Genomic DNA, 27,843 nt, shown 5'->3' on the forward strand with positions numbered 1-27,843 from the left:
CAAAAGTGGTTTGTGAAGTCCTTGCTCCTGAGGACGTCTTGGCCAAATAATTCTTTGCTGTGAGGCTGTCTTATTCATTGGAAGATGTTTAGCAGCACCCCTGGCCTCTGCCCACTAGAAGCCAATAGCAGGAGATAGCTGACGTACTCAAAATGTCCAAATCAATTAAGTTATGGGTAAAAATGATAAAATGTGTCTTTTATTTTACGCAAAAAAAATGTCATGGACTTTTTGGCCAACCCAACATATAAAAAAAAAATGCACCCACCATAGAAGAACCTAAATATATGTAACAAATATTAACAGACCTAAGGGGCAAAATACACAGCAATACAATAATGGTAGGGGCCTTTAATACCTCATTTAAAAAAGACTTTTATTTATTTTTAGAGAGAGGGGAAGGGAGGGAGAAAGAGAAAGAGAAACATTAATGTGTGGTTGCCTACCACAAGGCCCCCAATGGGACCTGGCCCGCAACCCAGGCGTGTGTCCTGACTGGGAATCGAACTGGCAACCCTTTGGTTAGCAGCCTGCACCCAATCTACTGAGCTACACCAGCCAGGGCTAATACCTCACTTTCATGAATGGATAAATCATCCATATAGAAAACAAGGTAACATTAGTTTTAATTGACAAGCTAGACCCAATGAACTTAACAGATAAAATGCAACAAAATATACATTCTTCTCAAGAGCACATAGAATATTACCCAGGACAGACCATATGTTAGCCCACAAAACAAGTCTCAATAAATTTAAGACTGAAATCATATCAAACATTATTTCCAACTTACAATCATCTCCAAGAAGAAAACTGGAAAATTCACAAATATGAGATCAAACAACATGCTTCTGAAAAACCAATGGGTCCAAGAAGACATCAAAACATTTTCAAAAATTCCCCTGGCTGGTGTGGCTCAGTGGGTTGAGCACAGGCCTCCAAACCAAAGGGTCATCAGTTCCATTCCCAATCAGGGCATTTGCCTGGGTTGTGGGCCAGGTCCCCAGTAGGGGGCGTGCAAGAGGCAACCACACATTGATGTCTCTCTTCTTCTTTCTCCCTCCTCTTCTCTCTCAAAATAAATGAAATCTAAAAAACAAAACAAAACAAAAACCAGCCAAAGAAGGGGGAAAAAAGGATTTGTTTTTAAAAATACCTTGAAATGACAAAAAAAATAAACAGAAACTTAAAAAACACCTTGAAACGAGTGAAAATTGAAATACAATAAACCAAAACTTGTGGGTACAGTAGAAGCAGTTACTAAAGGGAAGTTTGTAGCAATACACGCCTTCACGAAAAAACAAGAAAGGTCCTACAAAAAGGAAAAAAATCTAACTTTACTTTTAAGGAACTAGAAAAAGAAGAACTAACTAAACATAAAGTTAACAGAAGAAAGGAAAGAACAAAGATCAAAGCAGAAATAAATGAATTAGAAACTAAGAATATAATACAAAAGGTAAATGAAGAGCTGGTTTTTGAAAAGATAAACAAAATTGACAAACCTTTAACCAGACTCACTGAGAAAAAAGAGGGGACTTGAATAAAACTCGAGACGAAGGAAGACAGGTTACAATGATAGCACAGAAACACAAAGGTTGTAAGTGATGGCCATAAGCACTTGTATGACACAAACTGTACAAACTAGAAGAAAGGGATTAATCCTAGAAACATAAAACCTACCAAAACTGAATTACGAAGAAGTAAAAAATCTGAACAGACTGATTACTAATAATGTTGCTTCACTGGTGAATTCCACCAAACATTCAAAGAATTTAACTTTGTGGGGTGAACACACAACGCAATACACAGAACAGAAATGTACACTTGAAACCTGTGTCATCTTATTAACCAGTGCCACCCCAAAACACATAATAAAAATAAGTTAACTAAAATAAAGAAGAACGAATGCCAGTCCTTTTCAAACTCATTTCATGAGGCCAGCTTCACCAAAACCAGACAAGCACAACACAAGGAAAGTAAATTACAGGCCAATATTTCTGATGAACACAGATGCAAATATTTTTAAAGAAGGGGGAAGGGAGGTAGAAAGAGAGGAAGAGAAACATCTGTCCGCTGCCACTCACATGCCCCCAGCTGGGGACCTGGCCCAGCGACCTTTTGGTTTGCGGGCTGGAGCTCAATCCACTGAGCCATACCAGCCAGGGCTGTTTCTTGCATTAATGTGTTATCATTTTCAGTTACAGGTCCTTCACCCCTTTGAAGTTTATTCCTAGGGATTTTATTTTTTTTTTGATACAACTGTAAATGGGGTTCTTTCCTTAATTCCTCTTTCATTTAATTCATTATTAGTCTATGAAATGCAACTAATTTCTGCATGTGGATTTTGTAACCTGCAATTTTGCTGAACTGATTAGTTCTGACAGACTTTTGATGTTTTTAGAGTTTTCTATATACAGTATCATGTCATCTGCAAATCATGACTTACTCTTCTGATTTGATGCTTTTTCTGTTCCCTAGTTACTCTGGCTAGGACGTCCAGTGCTATGTTGACTTGAAGTGTGGAGAGGGACCCCCTGGACTCTGATCTCAGCAGAAAAACTTTCAGCGTTTCAGCACTGAGTGTGAGGTCAGTGGTGGGTCGGTCACACAGGCCTCTGTTGTGTTGAGGTTCATTCCCTCTGTACCATTTTGTCGAATTTTTTCATAATGGATGTTGCATTTTGCTGATTGTTTTCCCTGCACCTCTTGAGATGATCATATCATTTTTGACACCGCACCATCTCTGCATCCTTGGAATAAGTCCTACTTGATCATGGTGTAGGGGCCCTTAAGGTATTGTTTCGAATGAAGTTAAAGACAATTAAGTGCTACTGGAGCCGTCTACCAGAAAACAAAATCGGACTTTTTGGCCAGCCCAGTAAATATCCACACTCCACTTTCACGGCAGCGTTCTTTGCGACACCGGTGCACAAAAACAACCTGAGTGTCCGTCAGTGAATAAGTAATTGATAGGTACACACACATACAGGAATATTATTCCAAAAAAGGGGGAGATCTTGTCATTTGTGGCAATAGGAAGGAACCTTTAGGGAATTATCCTAAGCAAAAGAATTCAGACAGAGAAAGACAAATACAGTATAATATCAGCTGCCTGTGGAAGTAAACAAACAAAACCCGAACTCATAGATACGGAGAACAAACAGGCTGGTGGTTGTGAGAGGTGGGGGGATGAGGGTGGAGGTGGCTGAAATGGGTGAAAGTGGTCAAAGCTTCGCAACTTCCCGTTAAAAAGTAGTTAAGTCCCGGCACGTTCCCTGCAGCCCAGTAGGTTGTTATTACCAACTCCCATCAGGTAGTAACACTGCACTGTACAGCTGCAAGTTACTAGAGGTTAGATCATAAAACTTCTCATTGCAAGAAAAAAAGTTGAAACTGTGTGTGGTGTTGTATGCTAACTGGGTTTTGATATCTTCCTCCACCTTGTGCTGCGGAAGCTCCAGCATCTTAGCTTCATTAAACATAGGCCACCAGAGTCCAAGTTTTAGTCAAATCCAAACCAGGAAGGAGCTACCCTTTAAGCCCAGAATCTCTAGTAAGTGCACCCACATCAATGAACTGAGTTCAACCTTGTGTTATATTCTGTTCTCTTGCTCGAATACCCTTCAAACACGCTCCCACACATACTCCCCAGAGTTCAGCCAGTACGTGTCAGGGAACGCTCACAGTTTTCCCCATTTGGCACCCCAGCTGTGGGTGTGCTGGCAACAGACAAGTTCTTGAGCATGAGCATCTCTTTGCAAGGCAATGTCTCAGGGGAGGTATCTTAGGAGCTTCCAGGCTAGCTCGGGAGGAAAATTATGCCCGTGGGTAGGGAGGTTCAGAGAAACATGAAGTTTTCGGACTCTCGCTTTCATCTGAGTCCAGGCAGATGCTGCCGCGCCAAGTCTCAGGGTCCACCCTCCCCAGATGATATTTTAACTTTACCTGATAAAGGTTAATAAGGTTGTGAATTCAATGCATGTAATTCTGCAACTTGGATAGTTAAATGGTTTGATTTTCCACAACACCAGCCCTGTAGCTACATGAAATGATTCTATCAGCGCTGGCCCCGGGGCTCTCTGGTCCTCCGACTGTGACGTGAGCTGAGAGTGCAGGGATCTGAGTTCTCATTTCTTTCTGTGAGCACTCACATGCCTGTAGAAGCAACTGCACACTAGTCGTTTCACTGCCGTAAAAGTCACGTGAAACCCAAGTCTAGGGACCCAGAGGCATTTGCTGCAGTGGACGCTTTATCGTGCGCCGAAGCGGCAGCCTGGTTGTAACGCCAGCACACATCAGAAATGGACATCATTTATTTGCCACTGGCAAACCAACCCCCCAAATCTAATCTTTGAGGGTGTGTCTCCCAAGACCATTCCTGATGTCATTTGATCAGCTAGCATTCAGTCAGGAAACAAATTAAACCAGTAGTTTAAACAGAAAAAAGTAGAAAAAGGGCATTTGACTACTGAGAATGGTAAAAGAGTACACTGGTGGACTTCCGCCAAGATGGAGGCGTTGGTGGAAACACTATGCCTTCTCCCACAACCCAGTTTGAATACAACGAAGGTTTAGTAAACAAAGACGCAGCCAAAGAACAGAAAATTGAACTATATGGAAGTCCAACAACAACGAACCGTTCAAACAGACCAGTAAGAGGGGCAGAGCCAGCAGCGAGCGGAGCAGGGTCAGGCAGGCAGGATCCCCCGACCCAGGTACGCAGGCAGCCGGGGTAGCAGCTTAGACCCAGTGAGGGTGTGGGGTGGCAGGCTGACCGCGGTCACACATTCGCGCGCAGATAAACCAGCAGAGTGAGCAGTGACACGGACAGCGCAGGCCCCAGTGGCGAACCCAGTGAGGGCGCAAGGCAGTGGGCTGACCATGGTCGCACCTTCGCAGGCAGTGGGATGGACTGCATGGCTCCGGCGGAGGGAGGTGGCAGAGGGAGGTTCCTTTGACCCCGCCCCCACGTATAGCGTCACAACCCAGTGACTGAGTTGCCCTGCCCTGGTGAACACCTAGGACTCTGCTCCTCATAGGTAATAGGCACGAAGAGTCCAAAATATGGCTCAAGAAGAACTCAAAGCCCCAGAGCCAATAAATCTAAGTGACCAAGAAATAGCCAACCTATCAGATACAGTTCAAAACACTGGTGATCAGGATGCTCACAGAAATGGTTGATTATAATCACAAATTAGAGGAACATATGAAGGCTAAACTAATTGAAATGAAGGGAGATGCACAGGAAACCAATAGTGATGGAAAGGAAATGGGGACTCAAATCAATGGAGTGGACCAGAAGGAAGAACGAAACATCCAACCAGAAAAGAATGAAGAAACAAGAATCCAAAAAAATGAGGAGAGGCTTAGGAACCTCCAGGACATCTTTAAACGTTCCAACATCCAAATTATAGGGGTACCAGAAAGGGAAAAGAAACAGCCACGACTGGAAAACTTATTTGAACAAATAATAAAGGAGAACTTCCCCAGTCTGGCAAAGGAAATAGACTTCCAGGAAATCCAGGAAGACCAGAGAGTCCCAAAGTTGGACCCAAGAAGGAACACACCAAGGCACATCATCATTACATTAGCCAAGATTAAAATGAAGGAGAGAATCCTAGAAGCAGCAAGAGATAAGGGGACAGTTAGCTACAAGGACTTCCCATCAGACTGTCAGCAGATTTCTCAAAAGAGTCCTTACAGGCAAGAAGGAGCTGGAAGGAAGTATTCCAAGTCATGAAATCCAAAGACCTACATCCAAGACTGCTCTATCCAGCAAAGCTTTCATTTAGAATGGAAGGGCAGATAAAGTGCTTCTCAGATAAGATCAAATTCAAGGAGTTATCATCACCAAGCCCTTATTATATGAAATGTTAAAGGGACTTATCTAAGAAAAAGAAGATAAAAAATATGAACAGTGAAAGGACAGCAAACTCACAGTTATTAACAACCACACCTAAAACAAAAGCAAACTAAGAGGACAGCTAGATCAGGAGCAGAACCATAGAAATGAAGATCACATGGAGGGTTAGCAACAGGGGAGTTGGAGGAGGAGAAGAGGGGAGAAGGTACAGAAAATAGCATAGACAGCAGGTACAAAATAGATAGGGGGAGGGCAAGAATAGTAGGGGAAATATAGAATCTAAAGAACTTGAGATATGTGGTCATAAACTAAAGGGGGGACTAGTGGGGAAGCAGTGTGCAGGATGGAGGGGAATGAAGGGGGGAATAGAACAACTGTTATGGTATAATCAATAAAATATATATTTTTTTAAAAAAGAGTACACTGGCAACAACAGCAAGCCACCACCCCTGCAGCACCGGGGGAGAGGGAACAAGGAAGGGACTTAGAACCCTAAAGGCCTCTCAAGGCTAAACCTCAAACCCCCGAGGGAGAGCACGGCTGGCAAGACACAACCGGCCAGTGGCAGGACAGCTTACTGCAGGGTGTCAGCCACCAACTACGAGGGCTCCTGCGGTCCACCTGTTGGCACCGGGATCGAGGCCTTGTCTCTCGACAATGCTACAGTGTTCCTCCAGCGCCCTCTATTGGTAAAGGAGAAATGAGTACAGGGCCCAGAGCTCCTGACTCACACAAGGCAGGCAGCTTCCTCCAGTAAAAGCAGTAACTGGCACACTACCTGTTTGTAAGAAATGTAGGGAAGCAACATGCTAAATTCAGGGTGTGGAAAATTCTGCAAACCACATGACCAGGTTCCTTCAAAAACTAAATGGTGAGAATGAAGTGGCGGAACTACCAGGGGCTTGAAAGGCTAAATCCAATGGGTCATCCTTGTCTGGATTCCCTTTCAGACAAGCCAACTGTAAAGCGCCATGAGAAATGAGAAAACTTTTAACACCAACAGGACATTCAATAACAAACGTTTGCTTTTTAGATGTGATAATGGTGTGATGGTTGAGTATTTATCCCACAGTGAAAAATATTTATGGATGAATTAGGTCTGGGGGTAGCTTTTAAATAACCCGGGAAGCAGGGAAGTGTTCATAGGTAAAATAAGGGTGGCCACGAATTGGTCATTGTTCCAGCTGGGTTAGGGGTTCAAGGACATTTGTTATACTCTCCTCTGTACTAATGTATTTGAAAATTTTCATGAAACATCCAAAAACTCCCTCCCCCAGGCATTAAAACATAGTACAACTCACCTCAACATTAGCTCTATATTCTGCTGCTTCGAGAGGAAGGTGGGCAAGAAGCCAGCCTCTAGGACTTCCATGAGGACTTCGGGAGGGGAACGCCGCAAAGGGCACCTTCCAAGTCAGACTCCAAGAGGCATTTGTGTCCTACTTTCCTTGGAAGCCCAGCCTCACGGTGAAAGGCCACCTAGGCTGGAGTCCTGGCTCCTTGTTTGCTAGCGCTGATGCACGCATGCTCCTTAGCTTTCCAGATCCCGTTTTCCATCTTTCAGGGATGAAATGAGCAACAGCTGTTACGTTTAGATGAGTGCCCGGCCCAAGGTTCAATATTAATTTTTTAAAATTTCAACGAATGATTTGCTATTTAACACCCTCGGCACAATGGAGCTGAGGCTCTAAAAAAGGAGCAGGGTGGGGGGGGGGGGCGCGAATGGGAACGCCAGGGGGGAGCACAAGGGTATGATGGGAGACTGCAACCTGCGCTCACCCCATCCCCTTGGTGCCACTGAGGTCGGAGTTCCCGACTCCCAAGTTTAATTCGGTCTCTAATGAAAGGCATGAATTTGAACTGTAAAATCAGACACCCAGGAAAAAAACCACCATGGTCCCAGCAAGGTAAAGCCCAAGACAAGCCTCAGAAGATTCCTCTATGCACCCATGAAAAAAATGCAACTCTAAAAGGCGGCAGCTGGCGAGTGAACCGAACCACAGGCTAAGCGTGTAGGTGGTAGGGGCGTCAGAACTTCCAATTCCCAAGATGAGCAGGGCCTGAGCTCACCTCTGGTAAAGTTAATTGTGGTTCATTCCACAGTCACCAGGAAGAGCTACGGAATTCTAATGAAACCCTGAAAACTCAGAGGTGTGGTAACTTGGCTACAAAACGAAAGGGCAAATTAAAAGTAGCCAGTGGGTAGGGTAAAGCGCTTAACATTTACAGTGAGTAAATTTTGGAGCAGCCAGACTCACTGCCAAGATGCACGTCAAACAGAATGAAATTCCTGTACAGAGAAGAGAAACAAAGTAGCTACAGTCAGTATGTTGGTGGTGAGGTAGCTGTCATGACAGAAGCATTAAAAACGATGCTCATATTGGTAACAACTGAACTATAAAAACCATAAAAATTACATTTTATGCACACATAAAAATAAGACTGTTATTTCAGCTCACAGGTCTTTCCTCCCAAATTTAGTGTCTATTTCCCTCCATTGAATAGTACCCCAAACACGCCTTTAGAAGTAGGACTGCCCTCTCTGCGCTGGGACGGCTGAGAGCGTTTCCTACACACCCGAACTAGCCCTGTGACTGTTTTACTGCTTCCATCACTCTTACTTGGGACGCAACCTAGTGGTTCCCAAACTTTGCTGCGTTAGAATTAACTGGGAAATTTTTTTTAAATCCTTGAGTCTCCAGGTTATTCTGAAATGCAGCCCTTGGAAAACTATGGGAATGACCTGCAGAGTTGCCTGTTTCTCATGAAGAATGTGGCTCACGCAGAAAAACTCCAGGTGCAGTCTTTTTTCAGGAGAATGTATACTAAATTTCATATTTAGCCCTGGCTGGTGTGGCTCAGTAGATTGATCGCTGGCCTGCGAACCAAGGGGTTGCTGGTTCGATTCCCAGTCAGGGTGCACGCCTGGGTTGTGGGCCAGATCCCCAGTGGGGGGCACATGAGGGGCAACCACACACTGATGTTTCTCTCCCTCTCTTTCTCCCTCCTTTCCTTCTAAGAATAAATTAATAAAATCTTTTAAAAAATAAACAAACTTTGGATTTAAACAGGAAGAAGATACAGTTTCTGTCCTGGGATAATGTGAGTTTCCTAGTGCTAACATTCAAAACACGTTTATTCTGTACATCTTGCCTCCCTTTACAAAGGTAACTTGATTCAAGCTTTCAGGGGTGGGAGCAGGTAAAATCACCCAGGGGTTAAGAGAAGATATGGAAAATTACTGCCAGACAGTGTAAGAACAAGGTAAGAAAAAGTAAAATATACTGGTTTAAGACACAAAACTTCAGAGCTTGGGGTTAGAAACTGCTCAGGTCTAAAACAAAAAAAAAATCCAAAACTCCTCTCAGATAACCAGGTTCCCAAAAGCATCACTGCAAACTTTAAAACATCACACTAAGTATTTGCAACGAAGTTTTGAAGTCATTCCCTCCGTTAGACCTGCTACCCTTCTCAGTGAGGAAGTGACTGCCTGCTACACGGTTGCTAACCCCACCTCTCACCTGACACTGAACCTGTTCTGCTCAAGTGCAGGATGGAGTCTTCACTGTTGGCCTTGCACTTACACGGTTTGTTGGCATTGCCAGAGAGGAAGGACCTTACCCTCGCACACTTCTTGTTGCATGCTCTGACCGGCTATCTGAGAGGTCCAGGTGGGGCAGGGTATTCACAGGTGAGAGTTGAAAACTTAAGTCCTATCAGCTTGTTATGCATCCAGTTGCTGTATCCTTCATAATATCCACTATTTTTTGTGTCAAGCACAAGAGAAGCAATCTATAGCTCGCCTGCCTTCTGTGGGCATCATTTCTGTCCAGCCCCAGTGGTGGGGTGAGGAACTGAAACCATTACAAACCCGCAGTTTTGGGATACTCGTTATTAGAACGAGTTTACTCGGTTCTCTCCGTTCCCGATTCTCCTTCCCAGCTTTTGTCTCTACTCCACTGCAGCCCGACCTCACTCCCCGATTCCTATCCTACCCAGACCCCCAAGCTCTTGACATCCCTTCCTACACATTTCTACTCCAAATTTCACATTCTAGTAGAGGAACATAGAAACAGGTGTAATGTTTAGTGTGCCAAATAATGCAGGAATCTTTTTTAAAAATGAGGCTGGACAACTGAATACTTGCCTATAAAACAGAATGAAATTTGACTCCTCCTTCACACCATACTCAAATATTAACTCAAATATTAACTAGAGCTAAATGAAAGAGCAAAAACTACAAGACTTAGAACACACATTAAATGTCCATGACCTAGGGTTAGGTGATTATTTCTTAAATATACCCCGAAGCACAAATACCTTAAAAAAAAAAAGATAAAGTAGGCTTTATCAAAATTAAAAACTCTTATGCTTCAAAAGACACTATTAAGCAAGATAGGAGAAAATATTTGCAAATCATGTATCTGATGAGGTATTAGTATCCAGAATATATAAAGAATGCTTATGGTTCAATAATAAAAAGGCAAAAACTCAATGACAAATTAGCAAGGGATTTGAACAGACACTTCCCCAAAGACAAATGGCCTATAAGCACACAGATGTTCAACACCATTGGTCGCTACAGAAATGTATGTCAAAACCATCAGATACCACCTCACGCCAACCAGGAGGTCTAGACTGGAAAAATCAGGTGACGCGGCATCGTGAAGACAGGGAGCAATCACAGTCCTCATGTCCCTGGGGAGTGTGAGGTGGTGCGGCCGCTCTGGTGGAGCTGGGCCCATGCTCGGAGTCACCGCATGGCCCGGCGACTTCACACCATGGCCGGTGCGCACCCGAGCGCACTGAACGCGTGCTGACACACAAACCTGTGCATGGAGTCCGTAAGTGTTCTTCATGATGAGGACAAAAGCTCAAGTCTTCATCACGGGGTCAGTGAAATGTGGCAGACCTGCACAACCAACTGGCACTAAAAGTGAGGGACAGACTCCTGCCCCCACACAGAGGCACCTCAGAAATACGCCGGGTGAAGAAAGCTGGCCGAGGCCACACACTGTATGTACAGCTCTGCTTGCATGAAATGTGCAGAATAACCTACAGAGACACGGGGGGCCGGGGACTGAGGGCAGTGGGAAAGGACCACTGGTGGTGTGCAGCTTCTTTCTGGGGTAGTGAAAACGCCCCAAAATTGAGGGTGGTGACAACTCTACCACTTTTAAGAATATACTAAAAATCACTTAAAGATTGTATGAGTGGTGACTTTTAACGCAGAAAAACAAAACTGGTTTTAAAATCTATGGATGAACTTAAGAGGGGGGGAAGGGTGACGAGGTGTCTGATTTTCTTGTGTATTCTATTTCAAACGGGGCTGTCAAGGAAAAAAGAAAACCAAGTACAAGAATGGCCAGAGACTGAATTTCAACTCCATCACCAATAAGACTTGAAATAACTTTTTCAGAAATTTAGGAACTATAATCTAGACTAAATCCTGACATTTGAAATGGCCACTCATTTGAAAAACTAACAAGCTTCTCAAAGGCCGCGACCCCCGGTGTTCAGTCTGCACCCTCAGGACGGTGCATTCCCTGCCAGGTTTAAGACGACACAGCTGAACATGGCGACGAAGACAGAAGTCCACTGCAATGCTTTCTCTCTGGAAAAGAACACCTGTCGCAGCTTTGCGGCCATGTCCACTCGGGTCTCTCTCTCTAACCTTCAGAGCACTCTGCGAACACCTCTCCGAGTTCATTCCCGAGGTGAAAATGTTAGCATCCCCCCACAGCCAAGGGGGCTTGACATCAATTCACCACTTTCAAAGACAGGCAACAGGTTAAGTAAGGGTGAGGAATGAAAACTACCAGACTCCTAAAACCATATACTTACTTTTTATTGACTTTGTTAATGTTACAGGGTTCTTGCACTGCCAAACCATGCCTGAGAAGTCAAAGAAAGAAATGGTACAATGGACAGCCTACCCACCCATCATACAGTATATTAAAACTTGATTCATGTGCATTTTGATAATTTCACAATCTTTTAAAAAGTTACAAGAGTTGGTTTTAAATCTCCTGAAGGTCTTCAGATTTCTAGTACAGTATGCCAGTAAATAAGTTCCACATTTCTCCATTTCAGTTCATTCCTCAATAACACAACCCTCAACAAAATTCTGCTGGGAAAAATGCATATTTTCAGGGAAAGTATGTGGCTCAAGGTCCAAGAGATTTGTTAAGATATTTGGTTCCCAAACAAAGTTTTCAGTTTAACCAAGAATCCCGTTTCTTGCTTAATCACCCAACCTCTCCGTGGCTTGCCCGGCAGCTCACCAGACACCTTGGGAGGCAGACATTCTGGTGCCGCCCCAAGTGACACCGACATTATTGCCCAGAAACAGCTGGCAGCTCCTGTCAGGAGATCCTGCGACCCTCCAGGAGTCTGCTTCCTGTGCTGACACTTTTATCAAGACTCAACTCCCACAGAAATATGCTCCCACATCGGGACAGTTTTACTCACCCGTTTGCTTCACTCTTGCCAGTAGCAAGTCTGCAACTCCCACCATTTGGCTAAGGGATTTATTACAGAGAAACCCAGACTCTGTGTCAGTGGTCACATACCACCTTCAAATATTTCTATTAAACAAAAGATACAAAACTAGGCAATTACCAGGCTATCTCGTTAGATGGAAAGAAAACTCCGTAATCCTGGGCATCTTCTTGAAGTCCCTTTGAAGGACTAAAAATTGGCTGGATAGTTTAAGCTGTAATTAGTCAAAACAGAAGTGCTACATCACCTGTCTTTTGCCCCCTTCCAAGTCAACAGCATAAAGACACACCGAAAGACTGACTAAGAGTCGCCCTGGAGCAACAGCTGCATCTACAGAGTGTCCAGTAACCTCAAGCATTTGGGCACAAGTGTATCTGAATTGTCAAAGATCATGCAACAGGTTGAGGTTCTGCTCACACTGCTTTGAATTTATAAAAAAGGTCAGTGAATCCTTGGCCTGAGCAGAAACCGCAGCTGACTTTACAATTTAGACCTGGTTCGAGGGGGCTTTAGCAGCACCGGAAGTAGAGCCCCCCGCATCCACTGCCCTTTACATCAAAGGCTATTTGGTTCCACTCTAGGGATTGGCAATTTCATGAGACATTTCACAATTCTAATGCGTATTCAGGGCACTTACTTAACCAAACAATATGCTCTGTCAAAGAACTTCTTCCAAGTCAAAGCAAAAAAAAAAAAAAAAAAAAAAAAAGGCCTTAATGTGGAACACAGATAAAGCACTATCCAAATAAAAATTTCTAAAAGAAACAAGATTATCTCCCCCATACCCCCATCCCACTTGGTGGACCCAAGTTTGGTTGAATTTGTGGTTACCTCAGAATACAACTCAAAGTTTAAATTATAAATCACAGCCCTACACAGATATTGGAACACATGAGTTCTTCTGAGAGCAGCACGTCCCAGGAAGTCTAATACAGCCACAGCCCACCACAGAGAGCATTCCTTAAGGGTAGGTCGCAGGACAGGTTAATTAAGGTCACTTAAATCTTCATCTTTTACAGCAGATCAGAACCCAGATGGCTGACTTTCTGCAGGATTTCTGATAGGAATCCAGTAGAGCTGGTTTCAAGTTTCACACTGACACTTAAGAGCTGTAACCTTCTTGTCCAGAAGTTGTGATCCACGTGAAGTCCACACGAGTGCAGCAAATCTGAGGTAGTCAACCTTACAAAGGCTCAGTATCTGAACATAAAAAGATTTTGAAATGACCACTGGCTGCAGTTTTTGTGGAGTTGGTTTTTTTTTTGTATTTGCAGAGTAAGTATCATGAAAGGACACTGCTGAATCTAGTTCACACTTTTATAACAGTGAAAACCCCCCTATATTCAATAGACACAGAGAGCAGTTGTGACACATGAAACTCCCATAGTGCAACGGGGCCGGTCCCTCACACCGAGGGGTCTGCACCGGCTGCGGTAGATCCAGCAGAGGCGAGGTGGTGAGCGGCTGTTCGTGGTGGTTAGCTGTGGTCTAGTTCCCTTAGAAGGGTTAGCAAAGACCGTTCCTTAACTGTGTTGTGTGTGGCTGCTTCTCTGAGTTTCGAGCACAGCATACTGGTTGTCTAGCTGAAGTTTAAGGGCCTGGTTTTTTGCAACCTCATCCCTACCTCTAGTTTTGTGTCTTACTACTTCAAAGCTCTTCTCCATTTCTTTATCCCTAAGGGAAAATAAATGTAATCAGTAAATATTTCTTAAGGTTGTTTTAAAAATATTCTTGAGTTAAAAAAAAAAAACACCACCCTTTGGGGAATCTTAAGGGAGAGACAGGAGGGCCATACTAGTACATAAAATCTTTATCAAGCCATTTTTAAGGCTTCAATTGAATAGAAAACAGAGCAAACTGTAACGGAAGCTCCACGGTTCCATGGTCCGTAGTAGCAAACCTACTGTAGGACTCCCCAGTAACTGCGAACCTATTTTGGGACCAACCTGAGGACAGATGGAAGGTTAAAAACTCTGATAACACGGTGATTCCTTCTCAGACTCACTTTTATATTGGCAGACAGACAATACACTTCCCTTTATGCATACGTAAGAGCAACAGTCTTCTCACTCATGTGAAGTCTACTCAGTACCCAATGACCTCCGCTCACTTCTGCTTCATGGGGGTGAGTCAGGTAAAGGAGGAGGAGTGTGGTGGATCGCTAACCCTTACTTTGTGGGACAGGGCAGAGGAGCATGTCCAAGTACAGGTTTAAGTTCAAGCCTGGTCTCAGAAAGGCTGGGATTTCCTTTAAAAGTCACCTCCCCCACCCCGCCCCCGCAAAAAAAAAAAAATCACAATTATTTCCATCTATCATTTACAATTCTTCCCATTTTATTTTAAAAATTCTGGGCCCTAAGCAAGATGTGGATGTGCCATATGTGGTCATTTAACTCCAGGTAGCATTCATTTTAAGTACCTGCTGAAATAAGATTTAATATTAGACTTATAAATGCCAATGTCTTCCACCTATTCACATTTACTGGGAATACAACAAAACACTGCTCTTTCATTTCTAGTTTCCGTATAGGAAGCACCGTAAACCAGGAATAATGCACTCAAAGAGTTCCAGCCGGGAGACGGGCATGGCAGCTTTGGCACAGCTACAGAACAACATGACCGGGGATAAGGGAGCTTCTCCAGACGGAGTCTATCTTTGGTGCCTTCTCCCCGCTGCCCCCACCCCCGGGGCACCCAGGCAAGTCCCACCCTAATTCTCAGCTGCCCATCAGGTGCAGCCGGGGGCTTACTAGTCAGCAGCACCCCCTCCCCGTGGGTTCTGTATCTCCTACCTCCCACTCCGCACCAAGGGACTGGGTTCCAAAACCCAGCCAGCTAAGCAGAGCACTTACTTCCGGCTTTCAGCATGCTTGGCGGTGGACTGCAGGGACGGGAACTGTGTATCACTGTATATTTCCGGTGGTCCTTGGGGTGCTGCTTTCCTTGTTGTGGTTAGCCTGGCTCCGGGAGGCCGATACACACCACCAGTCATTGCCGGTTCTGGGGTTTCTGTAACTAACATTGCATCACAGTTTAGAGAAAACATTCAAATGCTCGGCACATTAATGAACTAGGTCTTGTAATCCCGCTCACTTGACAATTCCAGAAATGAAGCCAATACCCGACACAAAGCTTCTGAACGACCAAAGTAATGTCAGTTATCTGGGAATGTTTGAAGGTGAAAACATTCTACCTTCTCAGGGCAGTCTCCTGACCTCTTCCATGTACAACTCTAACGTCTACATAAATGAGTCTGTAAGTCAGCATCCTGAACCTGGGAAGGACTCAGCTGCACCTCAGGGACAGGCCTCACCAAGGACTGCCTTTTGGAGCATGGCCACTTCCATACTCAGCTTACATACCAGGAAGTGTGAATGGACAGTCACTCATTTGCCCAGGTAGTGCCTTACATAAGATGCAATGTATTAAAAAACAAACTTATTTAATAAAATGCCTGTGCTGTTTTGTTTATTTTTAATTCTAAAGATGATTAATAGGCCCCAGCTGGTGTGACTCGGTGGACTGAGCATGGCCTAGGAACTGAAAGGTCACTGGTTCGATTCCCAGTTAGGGCATGTGCCTGGTTTGCAGGCCAGATCCTGGGTTGGGGGCTGCATGGGAAGCAGCCGATTGATGTTTCTCTCACACATCGATGCTTCACTGCACAGTGATAATTCCACCACTGCAAAAAGTACTACTGGACAGGGTTACTCTAGACGCAGCAAACAGACTATGTAAAATGATTGGTGCCATACAAAAAGTAGAGTAAAAACAGGCTTGTAAAGAAAGCACACACCAAGCAGGATGGTGCTGGAAGGGGCTGTGATGTTAAACAGGGTGGTGGTCCTCAAGGGTTGTCAGCGACGGGGTGAAAGTGGAACAAAGGACTGAAGGAGGTGGCAAGCACACCCAGAGCTGGCAGACCAGCCAAATCTGGCCGGACACCTGAGTTTGTACGCAGTGTTACATGGGAACACAACCACACTCACTGAGTGTACGTGGTGTCTACACAACGGCGCTAAATGGCAACACCGAGTATTGAAGCAGAGTCTTTAGGGCCCTCAAACCCTCACTTATTTACTGTCTGGCCCTTTATGGAAAAAGTTTACCAACTCCCAATATAAAGAAAAGAAAATTCCAGGCTGAAAATACCAGTACAAAGAGCTTACACAGCAAATTGGACAAGTTTGGATTAAGAGAAAGACAAAGTTAGGAAAAAGGAGGACCACAGGCCAGGTGTCTAAGGCCTTGCAAGTCCCCGAGAACATTTGTTTCCACGTGAACTGGAGAGGATGCCGTGAAGACACCATTGGTGGTTCATAAACAGCAGAGGACATGCTCTGCTGTATCTGAAAAGACCACTCTCGCTGCTGGCTGCGCTGAAAAAAGTGTCTGTGGAGGGGCAGACAGCCTGGGTAAGAAACCATCTTGGTAATCCACATAGCAAGATAGTTCAAAAACAGGAGGGTGGCCGTGGAACTGCTTAGAACTGGTCGTAAAATCTCAATTTATTTTGTAAGCCAACAAGAATTTACAGACATTAAAATTATGTTTGGAGCAAGAGAAAGGCTCAAAAATGGCTCCAAAATTGGAGGCCTATGGACTCAAAGAACAGCACCAACATGAGAAAGGCTGTCGGGTTCCGGAAACGCCGAGGGGGAGATGCGGGGCAGGCGTCTCCACCCCGCACGGCGGGAGCTCAGGGGGGCCGAGCTGGTCACGTAAATCTACAGGTGGCTGGCACGTAGAGACTGCCAAGGGAGACGGAGGACCGACCAGCGCAGCGGCAGGAAAACTCAGGGCCCTGAGTCCAGCAGGAGGGCCTGCTTCAACGGGGCGAAGTGGCAGACGCCAGTGACAGGGCCATCGGAGGAGCCTTGGGCGACGGATTCAGCAGTGCAGAGTGCACAGCGACCACTGGCAGACGCAGTTAAAAAAAGTGTTACATGGAAAAACACATATGCAGCAAAAGGCCAGAAAGGACACAAAAATATTGACATAGTAGTTATCTGTGATCTCTGGACAGCAAGATTTGGGGTGGATTGTTTTTCTTTATATTATTTTGGCTAAAATAATGGATACGGGCTGGTCCGAAGGTAGTGAGTTATCTCAATTGATTGTCATAGTTACAGATTCAATTCCTGCTTCTACTCTTTCCCCCGTTCTCACTACTGCATTCAACTCGTCTTTAGAAAAAAAAAGGAAGAATAGATATACATTACAGCAGCAATATTCAACTGCTGTGCCACAAGGGGCCCTCTTTTCTCAGGCTGTCAAATAAAAAAATGACATTGGCCAACACAATAGCCACCCAGTATGAGTGAACCAAAATTACACCTATTTTATTTTTTTGGTCACATCGGCAAAAAAAGTATTTTTTGGTGTGCCACAGAATTAGTTTTTGTGTGCCATGAGATGAAAAAGGTTGAAAATCACTGTATCAAAGCAATGTTTCTCAAACTTCTTCCCGATTTACTGCCCTCCAAGGGGTTCTTTTAAACACCTTTTTTCCCAATCGTCCCCCACACTAATATCACAGATATACAAAGAACCATGGTAAGATCTCAGCTTTCATCACCACCCAGAACCACTTTGTATCCCCTTGGGAATGATGACACCTGCCCACCCACCAAAGAATTCACACTTCAAGAAAGTAAAATGGGGAGTGGGGGTGGGGAGGGGTGGGTGAAATAGGAGGACAAACAGGTGAAATAGGCAGCCACTATCTCTTAGCCTACTGTCCAAAACTGAAACACATGCTTAAATACTTAAATTTGGCACTCAGTTTACATGTAAATTTAACCAGCCTACAGAAAAGCACGAATCTTAACTTATACATTGCTTTGGGTGAGAAAGTCTTTAAGCATGTGTACAGAACTCTCCCTGCTGGGAATAAACAGAACCCTTCGCACCCACCACACACACGTACTTGGTTGAAAGCTGACTGTATATAAAATCACACATAAGGAGACAACTTCTGGAGAATGAAATATTAAAATTACCAGTCACTGGAGCAGGAGCTGCCTGTACCGGAGCCGTTTTATTCCAGGGGCCTGAAGACTTCTCCACACCGCCACCGCCTCCACCGCCTTCTTCCCAGTTATCGCCTGGGTCTTCTCTTTTCTCACTATCATCTTCTTCCTTTTCACTATTGGGAAAGCAAGCAAGTGAATTCAACTAGAGAACCACCAGGAAAACTGTCAGTGCAGACTTTCAGTTCTAGCAATGCTGCTGGTTTTGTATGACCCTGAAGAAGTCACTTAAGCTCTAGAAAGCCCCAGGGCTCACTTGTTTAAAAGAGAGACAGGAGATTTTGTCTACACTAGGACTTCTACTTGACCTCATGTGAAAAAGGATTTCACTGGTGAAAAAAGGTTCAGGAAACCACTTGGCCTGAGGACAGTCTGCTCTCTTCTGCAACCTCGTGTACTCAAGACCATCTAGAAATATTTAACATACTGATAAGCTAGGCTATGATAATCTCCAAGACTGTGTATAGCAGCCCCAAGAAAGAGCAGAATGCCAGCTATTGGCTCAGCAACTAAGGGAGGAAGAATGACTGGCTCGCCTAACCTGATATGCAGAGGAAAGGGCAACTTGAAGGATTCGAAGTATAATTACTAGATTTTTCTAGGACCAAAGTACACAACCAGGCATTTATGGTAAGCATATTTTTAGTGATAGAATGAGTGGGTTTAAAAAATACATATATATTTTCATCCTCACTCGAGGATACACTCAGATTTTAGAGGGGGGGGTGGGGGGTCCGGGTGAGGCAGAGGGTGAGGACCATTGATGTGAGAGACAAACACGGATCTGCTGTCCCCAGAAACCTGCTGGTGCATGGGGGCAACACTCCAACCAGCTGGGCCACCTGGCCAGGGCAGAAGGAATGGTTTTTGAAAGTTGTATAATTTCATTTGCTAATCTGTTAGTATATTACAAAATACGATCAAAATTAGAATTCACATTCCAACAGAGGAAAACAAGTCAGTGCTCAGCACATCAGTGCTACAGATTTAATGAGCACCAGTCTGACAGGAAATACACAGAACAGGCAGCTAACACCAGATACATGTCACTGATTTTAAAAAGGAAGAGAATATAAGAACTCTGTCTTTGGCTTACTTAGTGATTGTAAATGCAAAAGCTGTCCTCAGTGGTACACAGCCTCCTAAGACTGCCTACAGTGTTTATTTTAATGCCATTTAAAAATTTCTTTATTCGTGAATTGGCTTGAGTCAGAAACCTGTAATTTCTTCAAGGTTCCTTTGATTATTTTTCCTTTTGCTAGATTACTTGTTATGACTTTATGTAAACCTGAATGTTCTAAATTATCAAGAGCATATCTGGTCTCTCTCTAATGCGGGCTCCCAGCAAGGAGGTAACTGCCACATCGACTGCCTTTTCCCAACTCCTTGCCCTCGCTGACGCTGGCCCTGGCAGCCACGGACTCCTAGCCCGTTCTCTGAACTGTTTCCCATGCCATCGGGTCTCCCCTGGGTTTCCAGTGTATTCAGTCTCCACTATTCTGACTACCCTTTTCCTTGTTAAAAAACAAAACGGAACATGGCTGCTGTCTAAAGCTCTGACCTTTGGCAGTCCATTCTTTTAGACACTTTCTCCTCTTGCTATCTCACCCGGTACCACGGCCCTCACAGTGCACAGATGACCCTGCCCTGACTACAGGCCCTTGGAACACCACGGCCTCTCCTGACTGCTGAAGAACATGTAAGGGAGCTTTCCTTCCATTTCTTTTAAAACAGGACAAGTCCTGGCTACATAACAAAGTTCCCGGATAGCTAATGGTCTCCTTTAAAGACATTAATAAAAAAAAATTTCCATGATAACGGTGGCATCATGTGAAACCAGAATGCTTCCAGAATTTAGAGGCTTAGTGCGGCAATAAGGAAAGGGAGAGGGAACAACCCTCTCTCCAGTCTACATTTCTAGCACAATTTTGCTTAAGATTATCGTCTAGGTGGAAGAAAGGATATAGAATATGGCCAAGTCACCCTCCAGTTTTCCTTTCCGTTAACAGAGTCCTGTGCAGCCATTTAAATAAAATGTTAGGCCTGTTATACAAACCAACAACTTACTAAAACTAACTTTCTACACCCAAATCAGAAAGACATCTAGGAGTTTTAAGATGTTGAGAGTAAAGAGCTGGGCCTTGGCCTGTGCGGTTCAGTTGGCTGGTGCACCGTCCGGCTTGGGCTGCCTATAAAAAGGCACCCGGTTGACGTGTCTCCCTCCCTCCCTCTAAAAGCAATGAAGGAATGTCCTCTGCTAAGGATTAAAAAAAAAAAACAATTAAGAAAAAAAGTAGCTGGGTGCTGGAATGGGCGACTTTCTCTTCCTCATGCAAGAGGCAGTTGGGAGCAGATTTGGAAGCCAGACTGGATCAAAGCATCCTGGTGCTGCCGTTTACTAGCCAGGAGACCCTGAGTGTGCTCACATGTAAAATGGGGCCACAGCCCCACTGTGAAGATGGACTGAGCTAACAGATGTGAAGCACTGAGGACAGTGCCTGGCACAGATTACGTGTTCACTATTACGTGATTTTAAACATTCACTTGAACTCTCACATAGGCAGCAGGTACACCACCTTCATGAGAGGAAAAAGAGTAGTTCTCATTTGGGAAAAACAAACAGGAAAACATGGCCTTTTTAAAAAGACACCAAACAGTATGCCTTGTTTTCTAAAGCTTATTGAGTGGAATGAATGACCAGGTAGGTCATACTTTATATAGCAATGTAGCAGTGGTATCCAAACATACCAGAACTATCACCACCCCCCCAAAAAAAACCCGTTTTTGAGACATTACCCACTTCTGAAGCTATGCCAATGTAATTACACCATAATGCAATTTGCTTGGTTTGTGAGTAAAAACCATAGGTGTCATTCACCTAGCTGCAATGAACTCATTAGTAACGACGTCCCAGCAAACCCTACGTGGGCCAGACAGGGAGGTTAAGACCCCCACAAAGATTTAAGTGCCTCCCCAGCACTTTTATCCTCGCACACACCCCAGCTGTGATAGCTTTCAGTAGGGCATTTACACTTTGAAACAGCAATGTACTGAATCAGAGTTGCTCAAATATATGCATGTCAGACTAGAATAGCTCTTCCCCCTAATTAGTATTAGGTGATTAACATCTGAACTCTAGAATGATCAGCCTGTAAGAAACAACTGAAAACCCAAAAAAATTAACTCTAATTGCCCCTAAGCAAAATGAATTATAGATAATTCTTAGACATATGTTGTTTTTTCCCTCTCCTTTAAAAAAGCATATTGCTTTCTAATTCACAAAACAAATTTTTAAAAGATTTTATTTATTTTTAGAGAGAGGGAAAGGGAGGGAGAGAAATATCGCCTGGTTGCCTCTGGCATGCTCCTAACCAGGGACCCAGCCAGCAACCCAGGCATGTGCCCTGACCAGAAATTGAACCAGTGACCTTTCGGTTAGCAGGCAAGTACCCAATCCACTGAGCCACACCAGCCAGGGCTAATTCACAAAATTTGTTAAAGAAAAACTCTACTTTGGTCTGACAGACTATTTAGAGTCCCAAGTTAAAAGATTCTTTTATGTCTAGTGTTTATCACCTCTTTACCCTCAGAGATAAGTGAAGAAACAAGTAATCACAATCTAAAATTACTTCTAAATGATAAACTGTTACTAAAAAATAAGTGATCTGTTAATTAGATGGACTGCAAATCTATAATCGGCACAAAAAGTCAACTTACTATTTAGCCTTCTTAAGATTCTGAAATCCTAGCTAAATGAAACACTGGAAATGGTCTAGTCAAGACCCTGCATCCCACAGAGGGAACTAAGGTGCCGAGAACCTTGCCAAGATGCCACGGCAGTATGGCAGGGCAGAAATTACTTAAATACCCTATTACTTTTTCGTATTTGCACATTCCAGAAAACGTGAAACCTCTAAACACCAAAGCCAGAACAAGAACCACGCTGCAAGCACAATTAGACTAAACTTCTGTATATTACACCACTGACCCACGTGTAATATATAGCTTCTCATCAGCTGAATTTTACTATTTTAAACACTATGATGCTATGGTAAATTCAGTAGCACAATTTAGAGTATAGTGTCTTAAATATGCATGTCTGTAAGGCACTATTGGTGGGGTGGGGGAATGACGGTGCTAGAAAAGGAACGTCTACTATGCCAGGCAGAGTTAAACTCTGAAATAACACTAAGGCAGGGAAAAAACCCAATGTACAAACCCAATGTACACACTGATACTCAGACATTTACATACTTTTCCAGGGCTACAAAGTAGCAGAGCCAAGTAGTGGGACTGCACAGCCCAATTCTTTCAGGCTGCCTTGTTTCACTTTATCTTCTTTACAGCTCTAAGATATGACACAGAAATTCTCTCTATTTTGAGATTGGAGGAATTCACTTTCTTTAAGAAGGCTGTTCAGGATTACACATCCTACAGCAGTATATTTATAAAGAACAGAACATTCTTACCGCCTTATCTCAAAGGACATTACATGAGAATTTATGTATCCTAAAGGGGAAGCAGCTAAAACAAAATCAGCCTGGACTGTGTTCTGCTGGAAAGCTGGGCATCTCCACTGATTTGACACTATTACCCAGCAACTGTTATGACAGTAAAATGGGGAGACAAGAAACGGCCCGATGAGCTATGCCTGGTGGCTTAAATGTCACTGCACCTCATCCAAGGACTCTTTCTCTAGCCCTTCCTGGTAGATGGCATCTCTCTCTCCTGTGCCCCAGAACACTCTGCACATCGCTGGAACAATCTGCTGGTGTGTAAGTAGAGCAGGAGTCATTTTTACAACACCAAGACCCAGCACAATGTATAGCAGTCACACAAATACCTGCCAGGCTAGATCCGGTTTGGATGCAGAAGTAATCTCAATGGCTTCCCTTTCAAGAATTTATCGGTAAATAATGACATGACCTTGACCTTGAATGAAATCTATTAAACTAGGTATAAATTTGACACACGCCCTTATACTTAAAATCCTGGACTAGTTAGTAAATGTGAGACGGGATGTTAATATAGTATGTTTGCTGCCACTGAAATTTTCCCCTTCAAATGAACACTAACCTTCGATAAAGGTCCAGCTTGTCAACTTACTATATAAAGACTAGTGTAAGAACTGCCAGAGTGTATTAGTATCTGCAGCGAACTAAAGGTAAAGCAAATGCAGCAAAAATGACTGGTAGATATAAGTAAGCAAAGAGCACATGGGTACTTACTTTACTATTCTTGCAATATCTCTATAGTTTGTAATTTTCCACAGCAAAAAAAGTTGGAAGAAAAAAGATTAGAGGCTGAGAGTTTCAAGATACTTTAAGCCAAATTCGAAAGTTTCATTTTCCTTGTCCCATACTGAGGGAGCAAGGCTGCCTCTCTCATCGGTAGAAAAGAGATTGAAAGAATTAAAGGAACCCCACCTCCCACTCAAAGAAAAGAAAAAAAAATCTGATTTCTCTCCCCTTAAGGGTTTCTACCCAAAGGTAAGGAGACTAACCTACCCAAGACAAGCGTTCTCCTCTGGCAACATCAAACACTGAGGAATCTGTGTTTGTACGGTCATACTCATGCTGGTTAGTACGTACCCATACGTGTCATTTTCTCCTTTTATGTTCCAGTGAACTGACTCACCAGAGTTTGACATTAGTCATGACAACCTCTGGGACTTCACTACTCCTTCTCCTCAAATCTTAGTATTATAAGTCAGGTGCCTCATGGTTAAATAGCAGAGAAATTCCCAAGAGTAAGACATTCTAATTTACCCACTTATCCAGATTAGTATTAATCCAGTGGGTATTTTACAAACATCCTGTTCAAAATCCTCACAACACTTGAGTAGCCGTCCCAATTCCGCAGATGAGAACCAACATTCAAAAGTAAGGTGACTCGCCCAAGGTCACTCACACAAGCAGCAGGGCTAAAACGCAAACTTAGGTTTATCTTTCTCCTAAAGTCCATCATTTGGCCACATTAAGAACTCCATCCCATTTGTGTGCCTAACCACTCCTAAGAAAGATGTCTTTTCTCCCCCACCCTGGCATCGAGGCGCATGGTCAAGAACATCTAATACAGTTTATAAGGATATTAAGTATATTTATTAAGTGAAAATTTCAGTCCCTGTTATAAGACCTCATATGGCTTCTCAGTCTTGAGCCTTTCTTGGCCCCGTTAGCCTCCCCTTGATTGAATGATTTATAAGGCAACGGAAATACAGACCCCAGACTCCACGTGACTGAGGATCCACAAAAGCAGCTTCCTGAAGAAGGTATGTTTTTCAATATTAGTAGGTTAGAGGAAGAACTCTGGACCAACACTCAGGGGCAGTGACTAGATGCTAAAAATAATGGGAAAACCCACAATATAAAAGCTGGTCTACCTCAGGTCAAGCAGAACTAAAACACTCATCCTAGCTGAGATTTACTTATGCCCTTGGCAAAGGTGAAGGATGCAAGTAATGTAAGGAATGTTTCAGGAGTAGCCAGAAATAAAGACTAAAGAAAGACTAAAGACTAAAGACTAAAGAAATAAAGACTAAAACAGCCTTGAATAGATATATTCAATGCCAGAAAAACAGGTGCAGTTTAAAATCACCCACAATACAACAAAATCAATTTCTAACATTAAGCGAACTTCAAACATTTTTCCCTTGGAAAGTGCTACTCGTGCTGAGTAGGTTCAATGCAACCAAACACTATCCTTCCTGCCACACTGAGTCTTCAAGACTCTGGGTCTGCAGTCGGGGAAGGATGCTCAGGAGCCCTACTCCACAAAATGAGGAGGACCCACACGCACAGGCAGTTCCATAAACCTAAATGCTTAGAACTAAAACTCCAGTGTAATCACTACTACAGAGGAATCTCAAGAGTGAAGAAGCTGTATTCCGTCAAAGCTTCCCATTATCAATCAGGTTTCACTTTGGTTAAGTTCATGAAATGGTGTGAAAGAAGCTAGGTCATTAATCCCTGGCTGTGGTAGGTTTTCAACAGATGTCAAAATCAGCCCTGCTTTGTGAATGAATAAAGACCATAAATATTACTCTGTAGGGAGGCCAAAACACAGTATTTCATTAAGAAAAAGTATTTCCTCCACTGCACCATGTGGTCACTGGCATACACAAACTGCTCACTTCAAACTGAAATTACAAGGTTTTAAATTTTAAACCAATGGAACTGTACATCCACTTGTTTTTTTTCCTACTTTACCAGCCCCTCAAAATACGACATTTACATGATTCTAAAATTGACCACCATGGGTTGGATTTGATAAACTATGTTCTCAATTTCAAATTCCATAAAAACCAACCAATCCAATTTTTAAAAACTACTGTTCTCTTGAACTTTAAAAAAAAATCTAGCCAGGACTGGAAGTAGGCAAGCTCTCCTAGGATTTTTGGAGCTCGCAGCTAATTTGATCCGCATATAGAACGACTGCTATCACAGAGAGAAGCAACAGACATTGCTAGAGCCCTAATCATGTAAAGTGCAAGGCTACTATGGTGCTGTCTGGGGGCTAAAGAAAAACCAGACATACAACACCTATCCTTAGGGCTATCCAAACATTTTCGTAACCACACCATACCTTATTTGCATCGCCTGAACTCTGAGGCCGCTGTAATCAACCTCTTTTTGCTCAAATTCTTTCCACTCATCTTCATCCTGTAAAACACATACCATCTGATTAAAGATAGTCGCAAAAACACCGCTAAGGCAGATATCAGACTATGAATGAAAAGTAGGTTCCAGGCTCCTGGAACCTAAAGTATGGACTCATTTTCTGACCACAGCCCTTGCTTGATCCCGAGGTCGACAAGGCTGGAGGACAAACGTGCCCTTTCAACAGTTACTTCCACCTGGTTCCTTCACAAAAGCTGTTAATTTAAAATCAACCAGGAGAAGTCAAATGAAAAAGTCCACAGTAAGCCCACAACTAAACGTCTACCTTAATGGTGCCATGTGACTTTTTTTTTCCACCGTCTTAGAGGCGAAGTCATGCCAATTAGAGTGGCCACAAGTGCAATTGTTAGAAAATTCAGCTCCGACTCCTCGGCTTAAGTCAGAACACTAAATTAACTCACAGTAAACGTCACACGATAAATGCTGCTCTGTGCTGGAGGCACTTCGGACCCAGACCAACTGCCCCTTGAGGGTGCTGATGCCTCCGTCCTGGCTCAAGCAAAGCGACGCGAGGTGCAATTGGGCGGGTCGGGAGCGAGGTGAAAGGGGTCGCTTGAGGAGAGCGGGCCAGACCCGAGAAGCCCACGTCACGTGGCCGGCTTCCGCGCCCGTCCGCCCTCTGGCCGGCCCCCGGACGCTCCGCCAGGCAGGCGGAGGCAGGCACATGGGCGCAAGCGCGCGGCTCCGGCCCCGAATCCCGGCCCCTCACCTTCGTCACGGCCTTGGTGGCGGCACCAAAGCCCGCGGCTCCCGCGGTTCCGCCGTCTACCGGCCGGGCTCCCGCGCCTGTCCCACTGCCCGCGGCGCCCGCGGCTGCGCTGTTCCCGCCGGCTGCACCCGCAGCGCCCGCGGCGCTCGCTGCCCGGTTGCTTCGCTCCTTCTTCTTCTTCTTGTCCCTCTTGGCGAAGAAGTTGTCCAGGCTCCGCTCCTCCGTCTCGGCCATGGCCTTGGCCTCTTCGACCCGGATGGGTGGGGCCGGCGGCGGGCGCGGCCCGCGGGGCTCCGACCTCCGAGTGGACGCCGGCTATGCGCTCAGGCTCCGGGGCGCGGCGACGCCTCAGCCCCGCGGGGTAGCCGAGACGTGTGCGGCTGGGCGGGCGGCTCCCCCCGCGTGCTGTCGGGCGGTGGTATGATCCGCCTGATGGATCGCGCGCCGCTGCAGGCGCCCGAGCCCGCCTAGGCTGCTTCTGCTCCCGCGACTACAGGACGCAAGATCCTGCCCGCTCCGCAGCCGGAGGGGAAAAGGAACGCGCGGGTCAGAAGCTCCGGCGTGGGTGCCGGACTAGCGGCGGCGCGTGCGGGAGGAAGGTGCGCGCGCGCACGCCCGGAGAGGAGGGGAGAAGGGGTGGGAAGGGAAGGAGGGAGGGCGGGCCACCAGAATAGAGTGGCAGCGTCTGCGCCTGCGTACTAAGATCCGCCCGCCGCTGTGGGAGCGCGGCGGGGCGGGCGGTGGGAGGAGACAAAGGCGGGGCTGGAGAAGAAGCCAATCAAGTTCCAAGACGAAGCGCTTAGGCGACAATCCCGGTCACAAACGGGGCGGGGCCGTGGAGTAGGGGGTGGGTGGAGAACGTATGCTAAATAAGTGACGAGTATGACGATTTTGCCAATCGTGAGTCCGGGTTTAGCATTGAGGGTGGGCATTTAGAGGACTGTCTGGTGACAGGGCAAGAGGGGTCCGGTAGAAGGGAAGGGTGGATCGGAACTGGGCGCATGCGTAGGATACACGTGTGCCTGCTCTCCTAGAGTGAACTGTGGCCTTGCCGTTTGA

The 27,843-nt window shown here is 44.8% G+C and overlaps 1 protein-coding gene across 6 annotated transcripts; it reads right to left on the minus strand.

Annotated features, from left to right (window-relative positions):
• Nucleotides 1-11,687: 11,687 nt before the first annotated feature.
• Nucleotides 11,688-27,427, minus strand: CDV3 (CDV3 homolog). 6 transcript variants are annotated; one of them, XM_037061268.1, is made up of 5 exons: nt 26,785-27,427; nt 25,981-26,057; nt 18,367-18,512; nt 15,217-15,373; nt 11,688-13,564 (listed from the first exon to the last, which is right to left on the minus strand). In XM_037061268.1, the coding sequence occupies exons 1-5, from the start codon at nt 27,016-27,018 to the stop codon at nt 13,558-13,560; spliced, it is 621 nt and encodes a 206-aa protein (XP_036917163.1). In that variant the 5' UTR covers nt 27,019-27,427; the 3' UTR covers nt 11,688-13,557. The 6 variants fall into 6 exon arrangements, with proteins under 6 accessions (XP_036917163.1, XP_036917159.1, XP_036917162.1 ...); XM_037061264.1 differs by having other exon boundaries at nt 11,688-14,038; nt 26,785-27,426; XM_037061267.1 differs by having other exon boundaries at nt 15,217-15,379; nt 26,785-27,422.
• Nucleotides 27,428-27,843: the final 416 nt, after the last annotated feature.

The sequence above is a fragment of the Sturnira hondurensis genome, unplaced genomic scaffold (genome assembly GCF_014824575.4).
Source record: "Sturnira hondurensis isolate 20B ecotype Veracruz unplaced genomic scaffold, ASM1482457v3 Scaffold0013299, whole genome shotgun sequence".
Taxonomy (NCBI): domain Eukaryota; kingdom Metazoa; phylum Chordata; class Mammalia; order Chiroptera; family Phyllostomidae; genus Sturnira; species Sturnira hondurensis.

Coding starts and splice junctions, on each gene's coding strand:
- CDV3 (XM_037061262.1), bottom strand. CDS start 27,018: ATGGCCGAGACGGAGGAGCGGAGCCTGGACAACTTCTTCGCCAAGAGG. Junction 26,058..26,784: donor CCACCAAGGCCGTGACGAAG/GTGAGGGGCCGG, acceptor TGTGTTTTACAG/GATGAAGATGAGTGGAAAGA. Junction 14,039..15,216: donor AAGCATGCTGAAAGCCGGAA/GTAAGTGCTCTG, acceptor ATTTTCCCTTAG/GGATAAAGAAATGGAGAAGA.